This window comes from Oreochromis niloticus, linkage group LG12 (assembly GCF_001858045.2).
Source record: "Oreochromis niloticus isolate F11D_XX linkage group LG12, O_niloticus_UMD_NMBU, whole genome shotgun sequence".
In the NCBI taxonomy this organism is placed as follows: Eukaryota; Metazoa; Chordata; class Actinopteri; order Cichliformes; family Cichlidae; genus Oreochromis; species Oreochromis niloticus.
The window spans coordinates 4,454,167-4,469,122 of record NC_031977.2 but is presented as its reverse complement, the minus strand read 5'-3'; the positions used below and the strand labels follow the sequence as shown (position 1 = coordinate 4,469,122).

At 40.6% G+C, this 14,956-nt stretch overlaps 2 protein-coding genes across 4 annotated transcripts; one reads left to right on the top strand and one right to left on the bottom strand.

Annotated features, from left to right (window-relative positions):
* Window positions 1–6,518: 6,518 nt before the first annotated feature.
* LOC109204380 (uncharacterized) lies at window positions 6,519–13,998 on the top strand. Of its 3 annotated transcripts, none has more exons than XR_002063891.2 (3): window positions 6,519–7,391; window positions 8,004–8,172; window positions 13,646–13,998. XR_002063891.2 is itself a non-coding variant. In XM_019365206.2 (3 exons), exons 2-3 carry the CDS (start codon window positions 8,140–8,142, stop codon window positions 10,717–10,719), a joined length of 1,149 nt encoding a protein of 382 aa, XP_019220751.1. In that variant the 5' UTR covers window positions 6,519–7,391; window positions 8,004–8,139; the 3' UTR covers window positions 10,720–11,049. The 3 variants fall into 3 exon arrangements, 2 of the variants coding, with proteins under 2 accessions (XP_019220751.1, XP_019220750.1); XM_019365206.2 differs by lacking the exon at window positions 13,646–13,998 and adding an exon at window positions 9,604–11,049; XM_019365205.2 differs by lacking the exons at window positions 6,519–7,391; window positions 8,004–8,172; window positions 13,646–13,998 and adding exons at window positions 8,775–9,043; window positions 9,604–11,049.
* LOC106098001 (uncharacterized) lies at window positions 11,226–13,596 on the bottom strand. The gene is made up of 2 exons (XM_019365204.2): window positions 13,044–13,596; window positions 11,226–12,444 (listed from the first exon to the last, which is right to left on the bottom strand). The coding sequence occupies exons 1-2, from the start codon at window positions 13,423–13,425 to the stop codon at window positions 11,402–11,404; spliced, it is 1,425 nt and encodes a 474-aa protein (XP_019220749.1). The 5' UTR covers window positions 13,426–13,596; the 3' UTR covers window positions 11,226–11,401.
* Window positions 13,999–14,956: the final 958 nt, after the last annotated feature.

Genomic DNA, 14,956 nt, shown 5'->3' with positions numbered 1-14,956 from the left:
ATTCCAGGAGCGCTGGAACTTCCCTCTCTGCTGTGGAGCTCTGGATGGGAAGCACGTCCAGACAAAGGCACCCCATATATCACACAGGAGACACACACATTGATATACACTAAATATTTATTCCATTTCTTTTTTTCTGGTGCCCAAATTTATGCACCTGCTTGATTTTGTTTAAACAATTATTGCACACTTTTTGTAAATCCAGTAAACTTCTTTTCACTTCTCAAATATCACTGTGTGTGTCTCCTGTATGATATATTTAACTGACATTTTTTTATTGTAACAACCAACGATTTATACAGGAAAATAATGGCTATTAACAAGGTTGCCCAAACTTTTGCATCCCACTGTATTAGTATATTCTGTCATTAGTATAATATGAAATAAATTCTACATGTGTCAAGTCGTGTGCCAACATTTGCTGTGTAGTAGAACTGAGACATTAGTCATTATAAAAATTTATTTGAAATAATATTAAAATTCTCACAGAGAAAAACATTAAACATAAATATATAAAATATAACTATTTACAGAGAGACAGGAATAAAAAGGACCCAGCTGCTCTCCAGAGCAGGAACAAGGCTGAGGAGGAAATGCTCCATTGGAGACTGGCGTGGCCTCTTCAGGGACACCAGGATGGCCAGCTCCACCGCCGATGGACCGTCCTGGGACCCATCCCTCATCTGCCTCGGAGCTGTCCTCCTCTGTGGGCCTGTAAAACAGCACAAAACACAAAGACATGAGAAGGCTGCTACTAGATTTTAATTTCAACATTGAAAAAAAAAAAAACAGGATATAATCAGATTGGTTGTAGATATTTAGTAAAGGTGATCACAAGGGAATCCCACTGAGTAAAAAGCTATCAGTGCTGCTGTACATCTGATGCTACAATTGCATACCTGTGGGTGCAGCAGCAGGAGCTCAGGGACTGGGGAGCAAGGAGAAGCAACAGGGGATGCTCTGCTGCAGAATCAGCTGGTTCTATCGAGACAATATTAAATGTTAACAGGTTGAATACAATAATCATAGAGAAAGTATATACAGTGGTCCCTCATTTATTGCAGCAGGGGTTGTCAGAATAACTAGCCCCTCGCCATGCACTTTATACACTTTTTTCCCCACACACACGAACATTAGTCACAGTTCTCACAAGTTGATTCTCAAAGTGCAAACCTTTGTAGATTGCAAAACGTAAAAGTATTATGCCGTGTTTTGTCTTCATCTGCCTGCCACTTTCGTGCGCCTGTTTTTGTGCTGTTCTTTCTATTGGACGTGATGGTTATCAAAACCAAACATGATCAATTTGGCAAGCACAAGAGACACGACACGGAGGAGATTTGTCAATCAGGCTGCAGAATGCAATGCTGTACGGTGCAATAAAAAAAAAAGGCGAAAAAGCGAGGCAGTGACGGATGAGCGGGACCACTGTGTGCTGTTTATTAATAAACAATAAAATATATTCCTATATGACAACATGCATAAAAGCAGAACAGTATTTGTACATCAGTGGGAAAATAGCGGTGACTTGCTAGCTTTTGTACGGCTTCCCCGGGTCAGTGAAAAATGTAAAAAGAGAAATGAATGAACTCACCAGGTTGCCCGATCTCTTCACATTTCTTCCTCCAAGCTCGGTCCTTTATATTCCTGTCTCGGTACACAAAGCAGCTGGTGTCGTACAGCTCCGGGTGGTTTGCTACAGCGTTGATTAGCCTTTCCTCCATATTGAATGAAGTATGAAGGGCTTTGGCTGGATCTGGGTCAGAGCCACGTCACCAGGCTCCTGATTGGTTGGAGTTCAGATTTTTCCAACTCGAGCGGTAGACGCGATACGCGCATATGCACAAAATGCAACACAAAAACTGATGCGCGTGGTTTTATTCGCAAGTCAGACGTGCTGCTGTGACGCGCGTTTCACGCGTTTTCACGTTTTCGCGATGCAAATCTGCTTCCGAATTTTCGCGGGACCCACAATCACGTCATCGCGGTTCTACATTGACTTTACATGTAAACCTGACGCTCTGGTCGCATCTATCGCATTCAGTGTGAACACACCGTTAGCTTCATCCTGGACTTTCCCCCCACCCTCATCCTCTTTCTATTTTTCTGCTTTATTCTCCTATCTGTGTAAAACAAACAGGATGGAGCAGCTACAAAGTGTGGTATTATTAGTAATAACTATTTATTATTAATATTACAGTTATTTTATTAACTGTATTGTATACATGATGTTATGTTTGGGGGCTAAGCCCCCTGAAGGTCTAATCCTAGAACCACCCCAGCATAAAAATGATACAAAAACCAACATTTACATGTTTTATTAGAGTTTTTATTGATAAGAATATTGTATTAAAACAACACCTCTCTCAGTGTATTCATATTGTTTTATGTTGAGTAATGCACAGTGAGGCAGAACTTTGAACAGCTATTAGGGCTGTGCGATATGACCAAAATCTCATATCCCGATATAAGACTATCCATCTATTGTCCGATAGCGATATAAATCACAAAAATTCAACATTTTCTGTAAATTCTGTGAACCTCGGGCAGCTGATGTGTTTCCAGCTGGGCATCGTGTACCTGGAGTCGAGTGTTTTAACCGATGCATTAAACCATACATTTTTAGACATAGGTTCTAATGGCCGCCGTTTTCTTTGTGAGTATTTATTACACAGCGTGCTGCGGGGAAAAGCCTGTTCTAACGTTTGAGTCTAAGGTTTATTTTTTAGCACCTGACGGCTCTTTTTGCTTCTCATCCGTAAACTCTCTGCATACTCTTTCACGTGGTTCAGTTTATTTTGAAAAGTCTCAACAGGATCTTGAGCTTTATTGTGAAAGGTTTATGTGGAAAATAAACAAGCGGACACGCAATGGTTTGAGAAGGGTCTGGCTGCAGCCACTGGTACGGTGTACATTTTAGGACATCGTCAGGTCTCAGGAAAAAAGTTGTCAGGTCTCAGACTCAGACCAAAAAATGTCAGGTCTCAGACTCAGACGAGAAAATGTCAGGTCTCAGACTCAGACCAAAAAATGTCAGGTATCAGACTCAGACCAAAAAATGTCAGGTATCAGACTCAGACCAAAAAATGTCAGGTATCAGACTCAGACGAAAAAATGTCAGGTCTCAGACTCAGACCAAAAAATGTCAGGTCTCAGACTCAGACGAGAAAATGTCAGGTCTCAGACTCAGACCAAAAAATGTCAGGTATCAGACTCAGACCAAAAAATGTCAGGTCTCAGACTCAGACGAGAAAATGTCAGGTCTCAGACTCAGACCAAAAAATGTCAGGTCTCAGACTCAGACCAAAAAATGTCAGGTATCAGACTCAGACCAAAAAATGTCAGGTATCAGAACACGAGCTATATTTCAGACAGACAGAGAGAAAATCTTGCCGCAGGTGGCGCTGTTGTCATGTCCCACCAATGACTGTAGTGACAGCTGCAGTCACGGAGAAACTTGCGTATCTCTGTTCGGGAATAGCAGATAGAGCGTAGGCTCTGAGAGGAGGGCCAGCGTTTACGTTACGAAAACACGACCGAGTGTTTTAACCTGACAGCCTGAGGTGTTCTTCAGTAAACTGGACTACCCGACAGAAGGACCCGAGGCCCGGCTGCACTTTTTCGGTAAGTTAATCGTGTTTGTAAGCTAATCCGTAACTACCGTCCTTAGCTATGTCCTGAGACCTAGCTAGCTAAAATGAGCACTCGGCTGTCAGGGTTCGTTTAGCTAATCTGTGCAGGTGAATGAACTTACTAAAGAAATCAAGAGAAACGCCCCGGGCTACTCAGTCACTAATTACTGTTACTGTACTTTTATTACAAGTATTATACTGTAAAGGTAACAGGCTGCACCCTGCTGCAGCTCCTGTGCAGAGCTGAATATTAAATATGTGCAAACAACAGCATGTTTTCAGTCTCTTGCCACATCTGTAAAGACAGTAACATTTTTTTTAAAAGCTTGTACTTCAGTAACTCCTCATTAATCAGGAACTATGGATTAAAGTACTGTAGTGTACTGTAATACTGAAAAAATGTAAGAGAAGAACTTCAGATCCTGAGTGTGTGAGGACAGAAGGATCAGCTTTATTTCAATGTTGAGGGATAAAATTTATATCTGAGTTTGATGGTTCTGTTGTCTTTGTGATTACAGGAGCTGCCCTCAGATTCAGACCTCAGCACCACCCAGTGACAGCAGACAGATCATCCAACATGTTCACATGTTAACTGCAAAATGAACTGATGAAAACAGTGCAAAGGTTAAAGTACCACACGTGCTGTAGTGAAAGCTGCAGCTGTTTTATTGATAAAGTTAAAGACAAAAAAACAAAAGGATTAATCACTCATGTAACAGTGTCACTATATATCAGCATTAACAGGACCTCAGTTTGGTGTTTCACAAAGCTGCTGATCTCAGACCTGCACAGCTTCCGTTTTAAACACTTTATGAACTCAGCTGCATGAAGAGCACATGAGATTTTCTCTAACACAATTAAATAAAACCTGATGAAGGTCAAAGGTCGTCACTTGTATGTTGATAAAAAAAAAAACATAAGAAGCGCTGAATCCTTCAATAACACAGACTATTAGAGTAGCAGGTGTGTAGCATCGCTAACTAGCTAGCAACAAGCCTCCAACACAGTGCAGATGCTGGCGGCTAATCTAGCAAACGAATTAACAACAGAGTGATTTTAGAACTATAAGATAAGCTGTGCGTCTTTTTTTATAACAGTGACGTGGTTGTATTTACCTTAATTAAACGAGCCGTCAGTCGCGGTAAACCAGCAAAAAAAGCTCGAGCACCCGGGCTAGCGGGGGTGTGTGCGGGAGCGTTACACAGTCGCTCCACCTCAAGTCACTACTCCAAATTTCCAAGATGGCAGCCTCCACCTGAGTCTGAGACCTGCCATTTTTTTGTCTGAGTCTGATACCTGACATTTTTTGGTCTGAGTCTGATACCTGACATTTTTTGGTCTGAGTCTGAGACCTGACGTTTTTTGGTCTGAGTCTGAGACCTGACGTTTTTTGGTCTGAGTCTGAGACCTGAAATTTTCTCGTCTGAGTCTGAGACCTGACATTTTTTGGTCTGAGTCTGAGACCTGACATTTTTACGTCTGAGTCTGATACCTGACATTTTTTGGTCTGAGTCTGAGACCTGACATTTTTTGGTCTGAGTCTGATACCTGACATTTTTTTGGTCTGAGTCTGAGACCTGACATTTTCTCGTCTGAGTCTGAGACCTGACATTTTTTGGTCTGAGTCTGATACCTGACATTTTTTGGTCTGAGTCTGAGACCTGACATTTTCTCGTCTGAGTCTGAGACCTGACATTTTTTGGTCTGAGTCTGAGACCTGACATTTTTTGGTCTGAGTCTGATACCTGACATTTTCTCGTCTGAGTCTGAGACCTGACATTTTTTGGTCTGAGTCTGAGACCTGACATTTTCTCGTCTGAGTCTGAGACCTGACATTTTTTGGTCTGAGTCTGAGACCTGACATTTTTTCGTCCGAGTCTGAGACCTGACATTTTCTCGTCTGAGTCTGAGACCTGACATTTTGTGGTCTGAGTCTGAGACCTGACATTTTTTGGTCTGAGTCTGAGACCTGACATTTTGTGGTCTGAGTCTGAGACCTGACATTTTTTGGTCTGAGTCTGATACCTGACATTTTCTCGTCTCAGTCTGAGACCTGACATTTTCTCGTCTGAGTCTGAGACCTGACATTTTCTCGTCTGAGTCTGATACCTGACATTTTTTGGCCTGAGTCTGAGACCTGACATTTTTACGTCTGATTCTGAGACCTGACATTTTTTGGTCTGAGTCTGATACCTGACATTTTTTGGTCTGAGTCTGAGACCTGACATTTTTTCGTCTGAGTCTGAGACCTGACATTTTTTCGTCTGAGTCCTGACATTTTCTCGTCCGAGTCTGAGACCTGACATTTTTTGGTCTGAGTCTGAGACCTGACATTTTTTGGTCTGAGTCTGAGACCTGACATTTTTACATCTGAGTCTGAGACCTGACATTTTGTGGTCTGAGTCTGAGACCTGACATTTTTTGGTCTGAGTCTGATACCTGACATTTTTTGGTCTGAGTCTGATACCTGACATTTTCTCGTCTCAGTCTGAGACCTGACATTTTCTCGTCTGAGTCTGAGACCTGACATTTTCTCGTCTGAGTCTGAGACCTGACATTTTTTCGTCTGAGTCCTGACATTTTCTCGTCCGAGTCTGAGACCTGCCATTTTTTGGTCTGAGTCTGATACCTGAAATTTTGTGGTCTGAGTCTGAGACCTGACATTTTTTGGTCTGAGTCTGAGACCTGACATTTTCTCGTCTGAGTCTGATACCTGACATTTTCTCGTCTGAGTCTGAGACCTGACATTTTTTGGTCTGAGTCTGAGACCTGACATTTTTTGGTCTGAGTCTGAGACCTGACATTTTCTCGTCTGAGTCTGAGACCTGACATTTTTTCGTCTGAGTCTGAGACCTGACATTTTCTCGTCTGAGTCTGAGACCTGACATTTTTTCGTCTGAGTCTGAGACCTGACATTTTTTCGTCTGAGTCTGAGACCTGACATTTTTTGGTCTCCGTCTGATACCTGACATTTTCTCGTCTGAGTCTGATACCTGACATTTTTTGGTCTGAGTCTGAGACCTGACATTTTTTGGTCTTAGTCTGAGACCTGACATTTTTTGGTCTGAGTCTGATACCTGACATTTTTTGGTCTGAGTCTGATACCTGACATTTTTTGGTCTCCGTCTGATACCTGACATTTTCTCGTCTGAGTCTGATACCTGACATTTTTTGGTCTGAGTCTGAGACCTGACATTTTTACGTCTGATTCTGAGACCTGACATTTTTTGGTCTGAGTCTGATACCTGACATTTTTTGGTCTGAGTCTGAGACCTGACATTTTTTCGTCTGAGTCTGAGACCTGACATTTTTTCGTCTGAGTCCTGACATTTTCTCGTCCGAGTCTGAGACCTGACATTTTTTGGTCTGAGTCTGAGACCTGACATTTTTTGGTCTGAGTCTGAGACCTGACATTTTTACGTCTGAGTCTGAGACCTGACATTTTTTCGTCTGAGTCCTGACATTTTCTCGTCCGAGTCTGATACCTGACATTTTTACGTCTGAGTCTGAGACCTGACATTTTCTCGTCCGAGTCTGAGACCTGACATTTTTTGGTCTTAGTCTGATACCTGACATTTTTTTGTCTGATACCTGACAACTTTTTTCCTGAGACCTGACGATGTCCTAAAATGTACACCGTACACTGGGGAGCGCCATATTGTGACCTCCACAGTAACCGGAAACACATGACCTCCACAGTAGGCGGAAATACGTTCCTGCGTGGATCACCGACTGTGGAGACCTTGCAAGTGGATCGTAAAGGTTGGGACAGAGTCTTTCATATATAAATTTGCCGTTAATAAGTATATAATTCTAGGCATCATCTAGTTTGCTTACACTGATTATGTTGGCACTTTGTTAGCATTACAACAACGGTCAGACCCCTGAGGTATCTAAACGTTAACAAGGAAAAGTCAAATACGTTTGAAACTGAGCACTAAATGCTAACCAGAGGTGTCAAAAGTACACACACTCCTTACTATTGAATAAATTCACTTCACTACTTTTCACTATCTGTAACATTAATGCACATTGTTCCATTTACTGCATATTGCACTTTATTCATGTCTCTCATTCCACCTGCATCAACATTATGAAGTTTGTCACAAAGACATTTATATATTTATAAATACTAATATTCTCTATTCCATTCTGTTCTGCTTTTTTATTGACCAGATTTTAGTTAGCCTTTGTTAAATTGTCTGTTATATGTCAATTGATACGTATGACACAAATAAAAGTGTCTGGTAAATTATGTTTTTGTAAAGAATTTTCTCCCCAAATCTCTCACATGCTAACTGTAACGTGTTATTTCTGCTAAAACCTGAACTTAAATGTGTATATGGTGTTTATCTGTTTTTCTCTCTGTTTTAGATGCACATATCAAATTGGAATTCTGCCCCCAAACCAGAATTGCAGGAATGCACAACATGTTGCAGAAGACTTTTTCACTGCCCTCTGTGCCCCACTTTCAGCTCTACTGTCAGGGCAAAGATTGAGGAGCATATAAATGGACACATTAAAAATGCTTTGCCTTTCAAAGGTATGTTGGTATTAAATATACCTCATAGTTAAAGTTATAAATATGCACTTCTTTTCAGCACTTCTGCAGACTCTTTGTTGACTTAAAAGTTGCTTTTCACATTGTACAGCAGTGCATTCATCAGCGAGAGAAAAAAGCGCGTTTTCCTTAAATATGTTTTTTTCCTGTTCACCACATTTCCTGACAGCTCTTGTGATCCACACCATTTTGCTTTCATTATTGTGGATGGCTTGGATATTTTTGTTAATATGTACAATCTGATTGTTAGATAAACTGACTGCATTATATCCACAGTATTTCTGAGTTCGCGCCATTACCCCGATTCATAGCGGAAGCCGGTTTTTTACTTCCGCTTGCGCTGTTGTTGACAGTTGCGGGGTTACACCTTCACTGTTGATAAAGATTTCTCTCACTGCAGTTTCTTTTACCTGGAGTAAATGGCAACACATCGAAGGTGGATACACAGTAGAGATGCTTTAAAAAGCAGCGAGGACAGTTCACTTGCAGTGCCTCACCCGTCACTTCTCACGGAGTGGGTAGATGACATGAAACTATGGCCCGATGTTAGCTACATCGACATTATTAATTACCTTGTATTTCCGAAGGCGTTGATGGCGAGGAATTACGTAATTACAAGAGCACCGAGGCGTATAATTACCTGCACAGCAACAAAATTGATAAAGTACTGCTCAACAAACAAGGCGACTTTATTTTTCTTAAAGCAGCTGTAGAGCCGAGCCAGAGCATTAATCAAGCGAAACACTTAGCATGGGTAATGCTAAGAGAAAGTGGAGTAGTGGAGACAGTCGGCTGTTCCTGTATCGCCGGATTAGGGAGATCATGTAGTCATGCGGCTGCTATTCTGTGGAAGGTATATCACTTATCTGGATATCACAATGTTTAAATCACTGGAACAGAAACTGGTCAAAGGCTGTGATTAAGGAGTCACGCTACTGCCATCTAGCCAAGTATTAAGTGGAGCACTGTTTACATGTGAAAGCCACTCGTTAACTTTGTGTGGCTGTATGCTGTACAATCACATGAAGATAAAATATATATATAAAAAATAAAAGACTGCACATTAAGGGCAAATTTACAAGACAAGAAAAACTATAGTTATAAGAAGTGACACAGGGTAGTATAATACATGTTTGTTTATATATATGTATATTTGTACACACACACTACTTTGAAACAAATTAGACTGTGGATGTATATTTCTGCATCAAAAAGTAACTGACTATTAATATGAAATAGATAATATGGGTGACTTTGCCAGTGTTTATATCTGTTTTGGATATGATTCAGGTGTATTGACCTAGGGTCATATCATGCAGGACACCGACCGTGTACTGCTTTTGTTAGTGTAAACTTCCTCATTATGTTAAATCTTGAGTATTGACAGTGAGAAAAAACTATTGTTTGTTACAGGTGCAGAATGCTGTGATCAGTGGAAAGACAGGGCTTGCGTGTACAGATGAGCAGCGCAGGTGGAATGCAGGGACAGCAAAGAACCTTGAACCTAAACGTCTAAGCCAGATAAACTTCAGACATCACAGGGCAGAGGAGCAGTACGATGTGAACTCCCAGACTGCAGTGACACAATCTCTTCCTAACACACCATATCACCTTACACATCAAGACTTTATTGACAGTGTTAGCAAAGCACCAGTGAAGCCACTTTTCCTCCTCAAGAACACATTAATTGGAAAGTGTTACAATGCCTCGCCATCTGCAGGTCTTCACCGCAATAGTAAAGTTGATGAGCAATTTTTTCAGCCACACCAAGCACACAGTTACGAACTAAGCTGTAATCCATGCAGGGCATTCTACCAGGCATACATTCAAGTTTCTGAAGAGCAAGCAGAACAATTACAAGAAGAAACAAAAGAGCAAAGTGCATCTGATTTGTGGCACAACTGCAGGAAAATCAGACTTACAGCAAGCTCCGCTAAAAAAGTTCCAGTACGTGCCACCACAAAAAATGACAAATTTTTATCTGAGCACATGTACCCTTCCTTTCGTGGGAATTATGAAACAAACTATGGTAAAGAAAATGAAGTTAGAGCTTGTCATCAGCTGAAAGAACAGGGTATGAACATCCGTCACATGGGTAGTGTTATCAGCATCCAGGAGCCATGGCTCTCTGCGAGTCCTGACGGGGTCATTGACTCAGATGTGCTTCTAGAAATAAAATGTCCTGTGCCGACTTATCCTTCACTCACGGAGCAGCTTACCCAGAAATGCAGCGATATCAAACTGGTAGATGGAGAACTGCAGCTGCAGAAAACTGGCAGCAGAGGCTATTACATGCAAGTGCAACTTACAATGTTTTGCACAGGGCTCAAGACTGCCACACTTGTGATCTGGACACCTAGTGAGCAGGTTTCATTTACAGTGCAATATGATGAAGCATTTGTAAAGGAACAAGTAAAGCGCTTGAGAGGGTTTTACTTCTCATATTTCTTACCTCGACTTGTAGAGGAGTATGCAGCAGGACGGTTTCAGTTGAATGAGAGATACTTGAAGATAATGGGCAAGGTTTAATGCATGTTACAACTATAAATGGGACAGTCAGACACCAACATGTCTGCAGAGTTTGGTCTCTGTCTTGTGAATGAAAGGAGACATTCAATATGAAATCTGTTAAATATTTCAATACAACTAAAATGTACATAGTTGTAACATGGTGGGAAATGAATGACAAACTGACAACAATAAATGTTGTGAATAGTTCTGTATTTCTGTAATCTTCCAACACAAAAAAATGTCAAGAATGCACAACTATTATTGTAGATTTGAGAAAAACATTTTTTTTCATTTGAAGAACTTATCACATTGTTTCAATAAAAAAGTAATTGTTCAATTGATTGCAATTTTTATTTATATATATATATATACATACATACATACATACATACATACATACACACACACACACACACACACACACACACATATATACACATATACATTATACATATATACATATGTATATATATGTATATATATATATACACACATACACACATATACACACACACATATATATATCTGTACTGTAACACATAACCTTTCTTCTAGAACAGAAGATACAAAAAGGGAATTATTTACTCTCTACATATATGTACATCAAATTTTTACTTCAAAATAATTACATTACACAACTTGATGTCCTGAGTAACCATCTTAATATCCCTGAGTCCACAATTGTTCATAACATACACAATTATTGTGTATCACGAATGAGATCCTCTCTTAAGTTGACTAGAGCAGCACATATTCTCAGTATCTTGTCTACTTTAGGAGCCATGCTTATAGGAACAATTTGTGAAAGTATTTTGTAGACTTTCAAGCGTCTGATTGCTCTTTCAACATGGATTCTTACATTTGCAATCCGACGTGTGTATGTTACCTGTTCTTCGGTTAGCTGTCTACGTTTTTTTGTGAAAGCGGGTATTACTAATCTAACTTTTCTCTCAAAGAGTAAGTCTTTAATTGTAAAACCTCTATCTGCCATGACTTCATCACCAGGTTTTAGGTATGTTAATATTCCAGAGTCCATTGTGATAAATTTGTCACTACATCGGCCGCCATATGCCGCAGACACAAACATGATTAGTCCACATGGTGCAACAGCAACCAAATATTTGACTGTGTTGTGTGAATAATAATGGCTGTATGATTCCCCTCTTGAGCCCAGATTTCTGGGTTTCTGTAAAAGGGTCTCACTGCAGTCTATAATGCATGTAGCATTTGGAAAGTTATTCTTGAAGGCTTCAGGCATAGTTGCTTGAATAGTTTCTTTTGGCAGCCATGGAATTAATGGTCGGAGAACTTCCTCCAGCTTGTCTAACCAGTGTGAGATGATCTTGCTGGCCATGCTTTGTGATATATGAAACTGGCGGCTTAGGTCACCTATTACACGGTTACTCTTTAATTTCATAAGTGTCATGAGGACTTGATCTCGGACAGGCACTGTAAATTCATTGTTGTCATATCCTTCCAGTGTCGACACAAGTGTGTTAAATGTTTCTAAGGCTATCCCAGTGTACAGCAAAGCGTCTGCATCATTTTGAAGAATGAAATATGCAACTTCATCACACTGAGTCATCTTATCCTGCACATCTTTTCTGCGAGACCTGTTGCAGTATTGATGGTCTTGTTGCGAAGGATCCTCCCACTGTGTGTGGACTGAGTGCCGATGTGGCTCAGGGGGTTGTGAGGAGATGCTGGCCTGGTCTAATTCCACTGAACGTAACACTGTGGAGTCTGAATAAGACAAAAATATGATCAGATGTACACTCAAACTGTTAGCATAAGAGAAACTGTAAAGTGTCACTTAGCTTATTATATTTTTGAGTGACATTTCTCATTCTACATTCTTTCACACAAATGCAAAATCATAAATGTCAACATAAAATGTTCCTAAGTCCCCTAAATATTAGTCACAATTTTATTCAATTACTGTGATTAGATTTTATTTTTCATTCTAAAAAAGTCACAAATGTTGGTATTTTTGCAAAGGTTGCCTTTAACGTTTTTACTTGAGTTTTCAGTTTTTGACATGAGTTTCTTGAGTTTTTACTTGAAAAAACAAGTTCTTTATAAACACAAACCTGAGAAAACACAAACCTAAGACTTTTACAGCCCTTGGGGCTAATCTCTCTGGGACAATTAAATGAAGCCATGCGGCTGGTGTTAATTACTAACCACGGGTGTAAACTTTCGTTAAAATTGAGACTTTGCTGCTAATAACCAGCTAGTGCTGATACTAACGCCATTCACCATAGGCTATTATTTAGTAAAAGTAAAGAATTGCGTGATTAAAATGCGAAACGGTGGCAAACCACATTTACACTTTCACTTACCTGGTACAGATTCTGTGTTGTTCGTATCACTGGAAGCTGTCACACTCAAAGTGGTCCGAGTGAGCTTTCTTCTTTTCTTTGGTGGGGGTCGGTCATAGCCCAGATAAAGCTCCGGGTCGGGGTGTAGCTCTGTGGGCTTTTTGTCGATAAAATGAAAGGAGCAAACATAAACTCTCTTTGGAGGGTGTTTGAGTCTTAAAGCTGCCAGCCACGCTAGTTTCCGATCCTCCTTCCGCGGCATAGAGTGCAGTGCGTAGGGCGGTGGGCACGGACAGGCCTTTCTAAGTTGTTGATGCTCAAGGCAAAATGTTTCTAATGCGTTTTTCAGTTTTCTTGAATTATTGTGGCAGCCGACAACAGCACACGTTGAACCCGAGCTCATCCTCGAACAGGTAAAGCCACTTATTACCGCACAAAGTAACTGATTTTGTTGCTAGCAACGACTGAACGCTGGCTCCGGCTTTGAGTAACCGGAAGTATAAAACCGGACAACGGAAGCAGTGGTCTGTCATGGCAGCCTACGTACGCTTTTACAGAAACCTGTGGATACAACTGCATTTAAATTACATGTTGTTGTTTTTCCTTTTTTTTCTCTCTTACAGACAAAATGATATGCCGGTGCACTTTCACTGCCCTGTCTGTAACATGACAATCATACAGCGTGGGGATATGGCAAGGCAATTATTGTCATGTCAGCATTCAGGACTGCTCTTCGCTGCACTCTCCGAGGAGCCCCGCCTCTCTCCCGCTGCACTCTCCATGGAGCCCCGCCTTTCTCCCGCTGCACTCTCCATGGAGCCCCATCTCCCTCTCGATGTCTTGTCTCCAGCATCTAAACCATTTTCTGAATCTTCGGTAGAACACTCATGTGCTCTACCCTCTGTGCTAAATGAAACTGCGGCTTGTGGAAAGTCCATGAAAATGAAACGCCCTCACTGTGATCTTAGTCTTCTTACAAAAAAACTTCAAGGCTCACATGATGAGGAGGCATTCAAACAGATCAATAGATGTTTGCCTGGCTTGTCATCTGCAGTGTTTTTGTGTAGAGGGACTTCTTCTTCTTTGTTTTTCAGTTTGCAGAGGACATGGAGCTCTTTTTAAATGTGCTGACAAGCAGGGACTACGGGTCAATGCGATGTTTGACATTTAATGGACAGATGAAGGCACTGGCTGTTTGTTTGTGTTTTTTATGTGTTGTTGTTTGTTTTTCAGTGTACAGAATTCCAGTTAAACTTATTATAAAATGTTCACCTGTTTCCATGTCCATACTTATAGTAAAAAATTTAAGTGTAAATGTAACAGCATTGTTTATACTTGTAACTTCAAAGTAAAAAGCTTACAGTTGCTATTAACATTAATGTATTACCCCGTAATTAATAATATTTTTATACATTTTACGCATTAACCCTCTTGGCTCTATCCTGGCCATTTGGGGCCACTTCACTTTTTTTTGACTACTACACTGCAGTGGACCCAAAGAATGACACAGGTTTGATCTTAAGGATCTAATACTTGTGTGTGTTTGTGCATGACATTGCAACACAAATATGTATTTGCAAGATAGACTGAAATAAATTATGACGCATCAAATATTGCACAGGCTGCAGTGAATTTCTGTTGATACGGGCTATTGAGCTTTGAGTTTCCCAGTCAAACTTGGCTTTGAAGCACATGCTAGAAACAGTTTTACTCTTGTACTTTTCATAACAAGACACCATAGCCAAAATATTAACTCTCAAAAAAAAAAATTCAAAGCTGCAGCACAAACAGCAACAAACACTGTTAGTAAATGTGTCCTGGAGTTTATGCAGGTGCAGAAAGTGCTGCTGCTGTAAGTAAGCCTAACAGCTTCCGGATCACTTATTTTTCTGGAAAGATGGTAAGAAGGGCATCACTGCTCATTTCTACAATCT

Bases quoted from the DNA above. Each gene is read 5' to 3' on its own strand.
- LOC109204380 (XM_019365205.2), top strand. From the start codon at position 8,948: ATGCTAAGAGAAAGTGGAGTAGTGGAGACAGTCGGCTGTTCCTGTATC. The intron at 9,044-9,603 runs GTATATCACTTA...TGTTTGTTACAG, and splicing joins CGGCTGCTATTCTGTGGAAG to GTGCAGAATGCTGTGATCAG.
- LOC106098001 (XM_019365204.2), bottom strand. From the start codon at position 13,425: ATGAGCTCGGGTTCAACGTGTGCTGTTGTCGGCTGCCACAATAATTCA. The intron at 12,445-13,043 runs GTAAGTGAAAGT...TGTCTTATTCAG, and splicing joins CAACACAGAATCTGTACCAG to ACTCCACAGTGTTACGTTCA.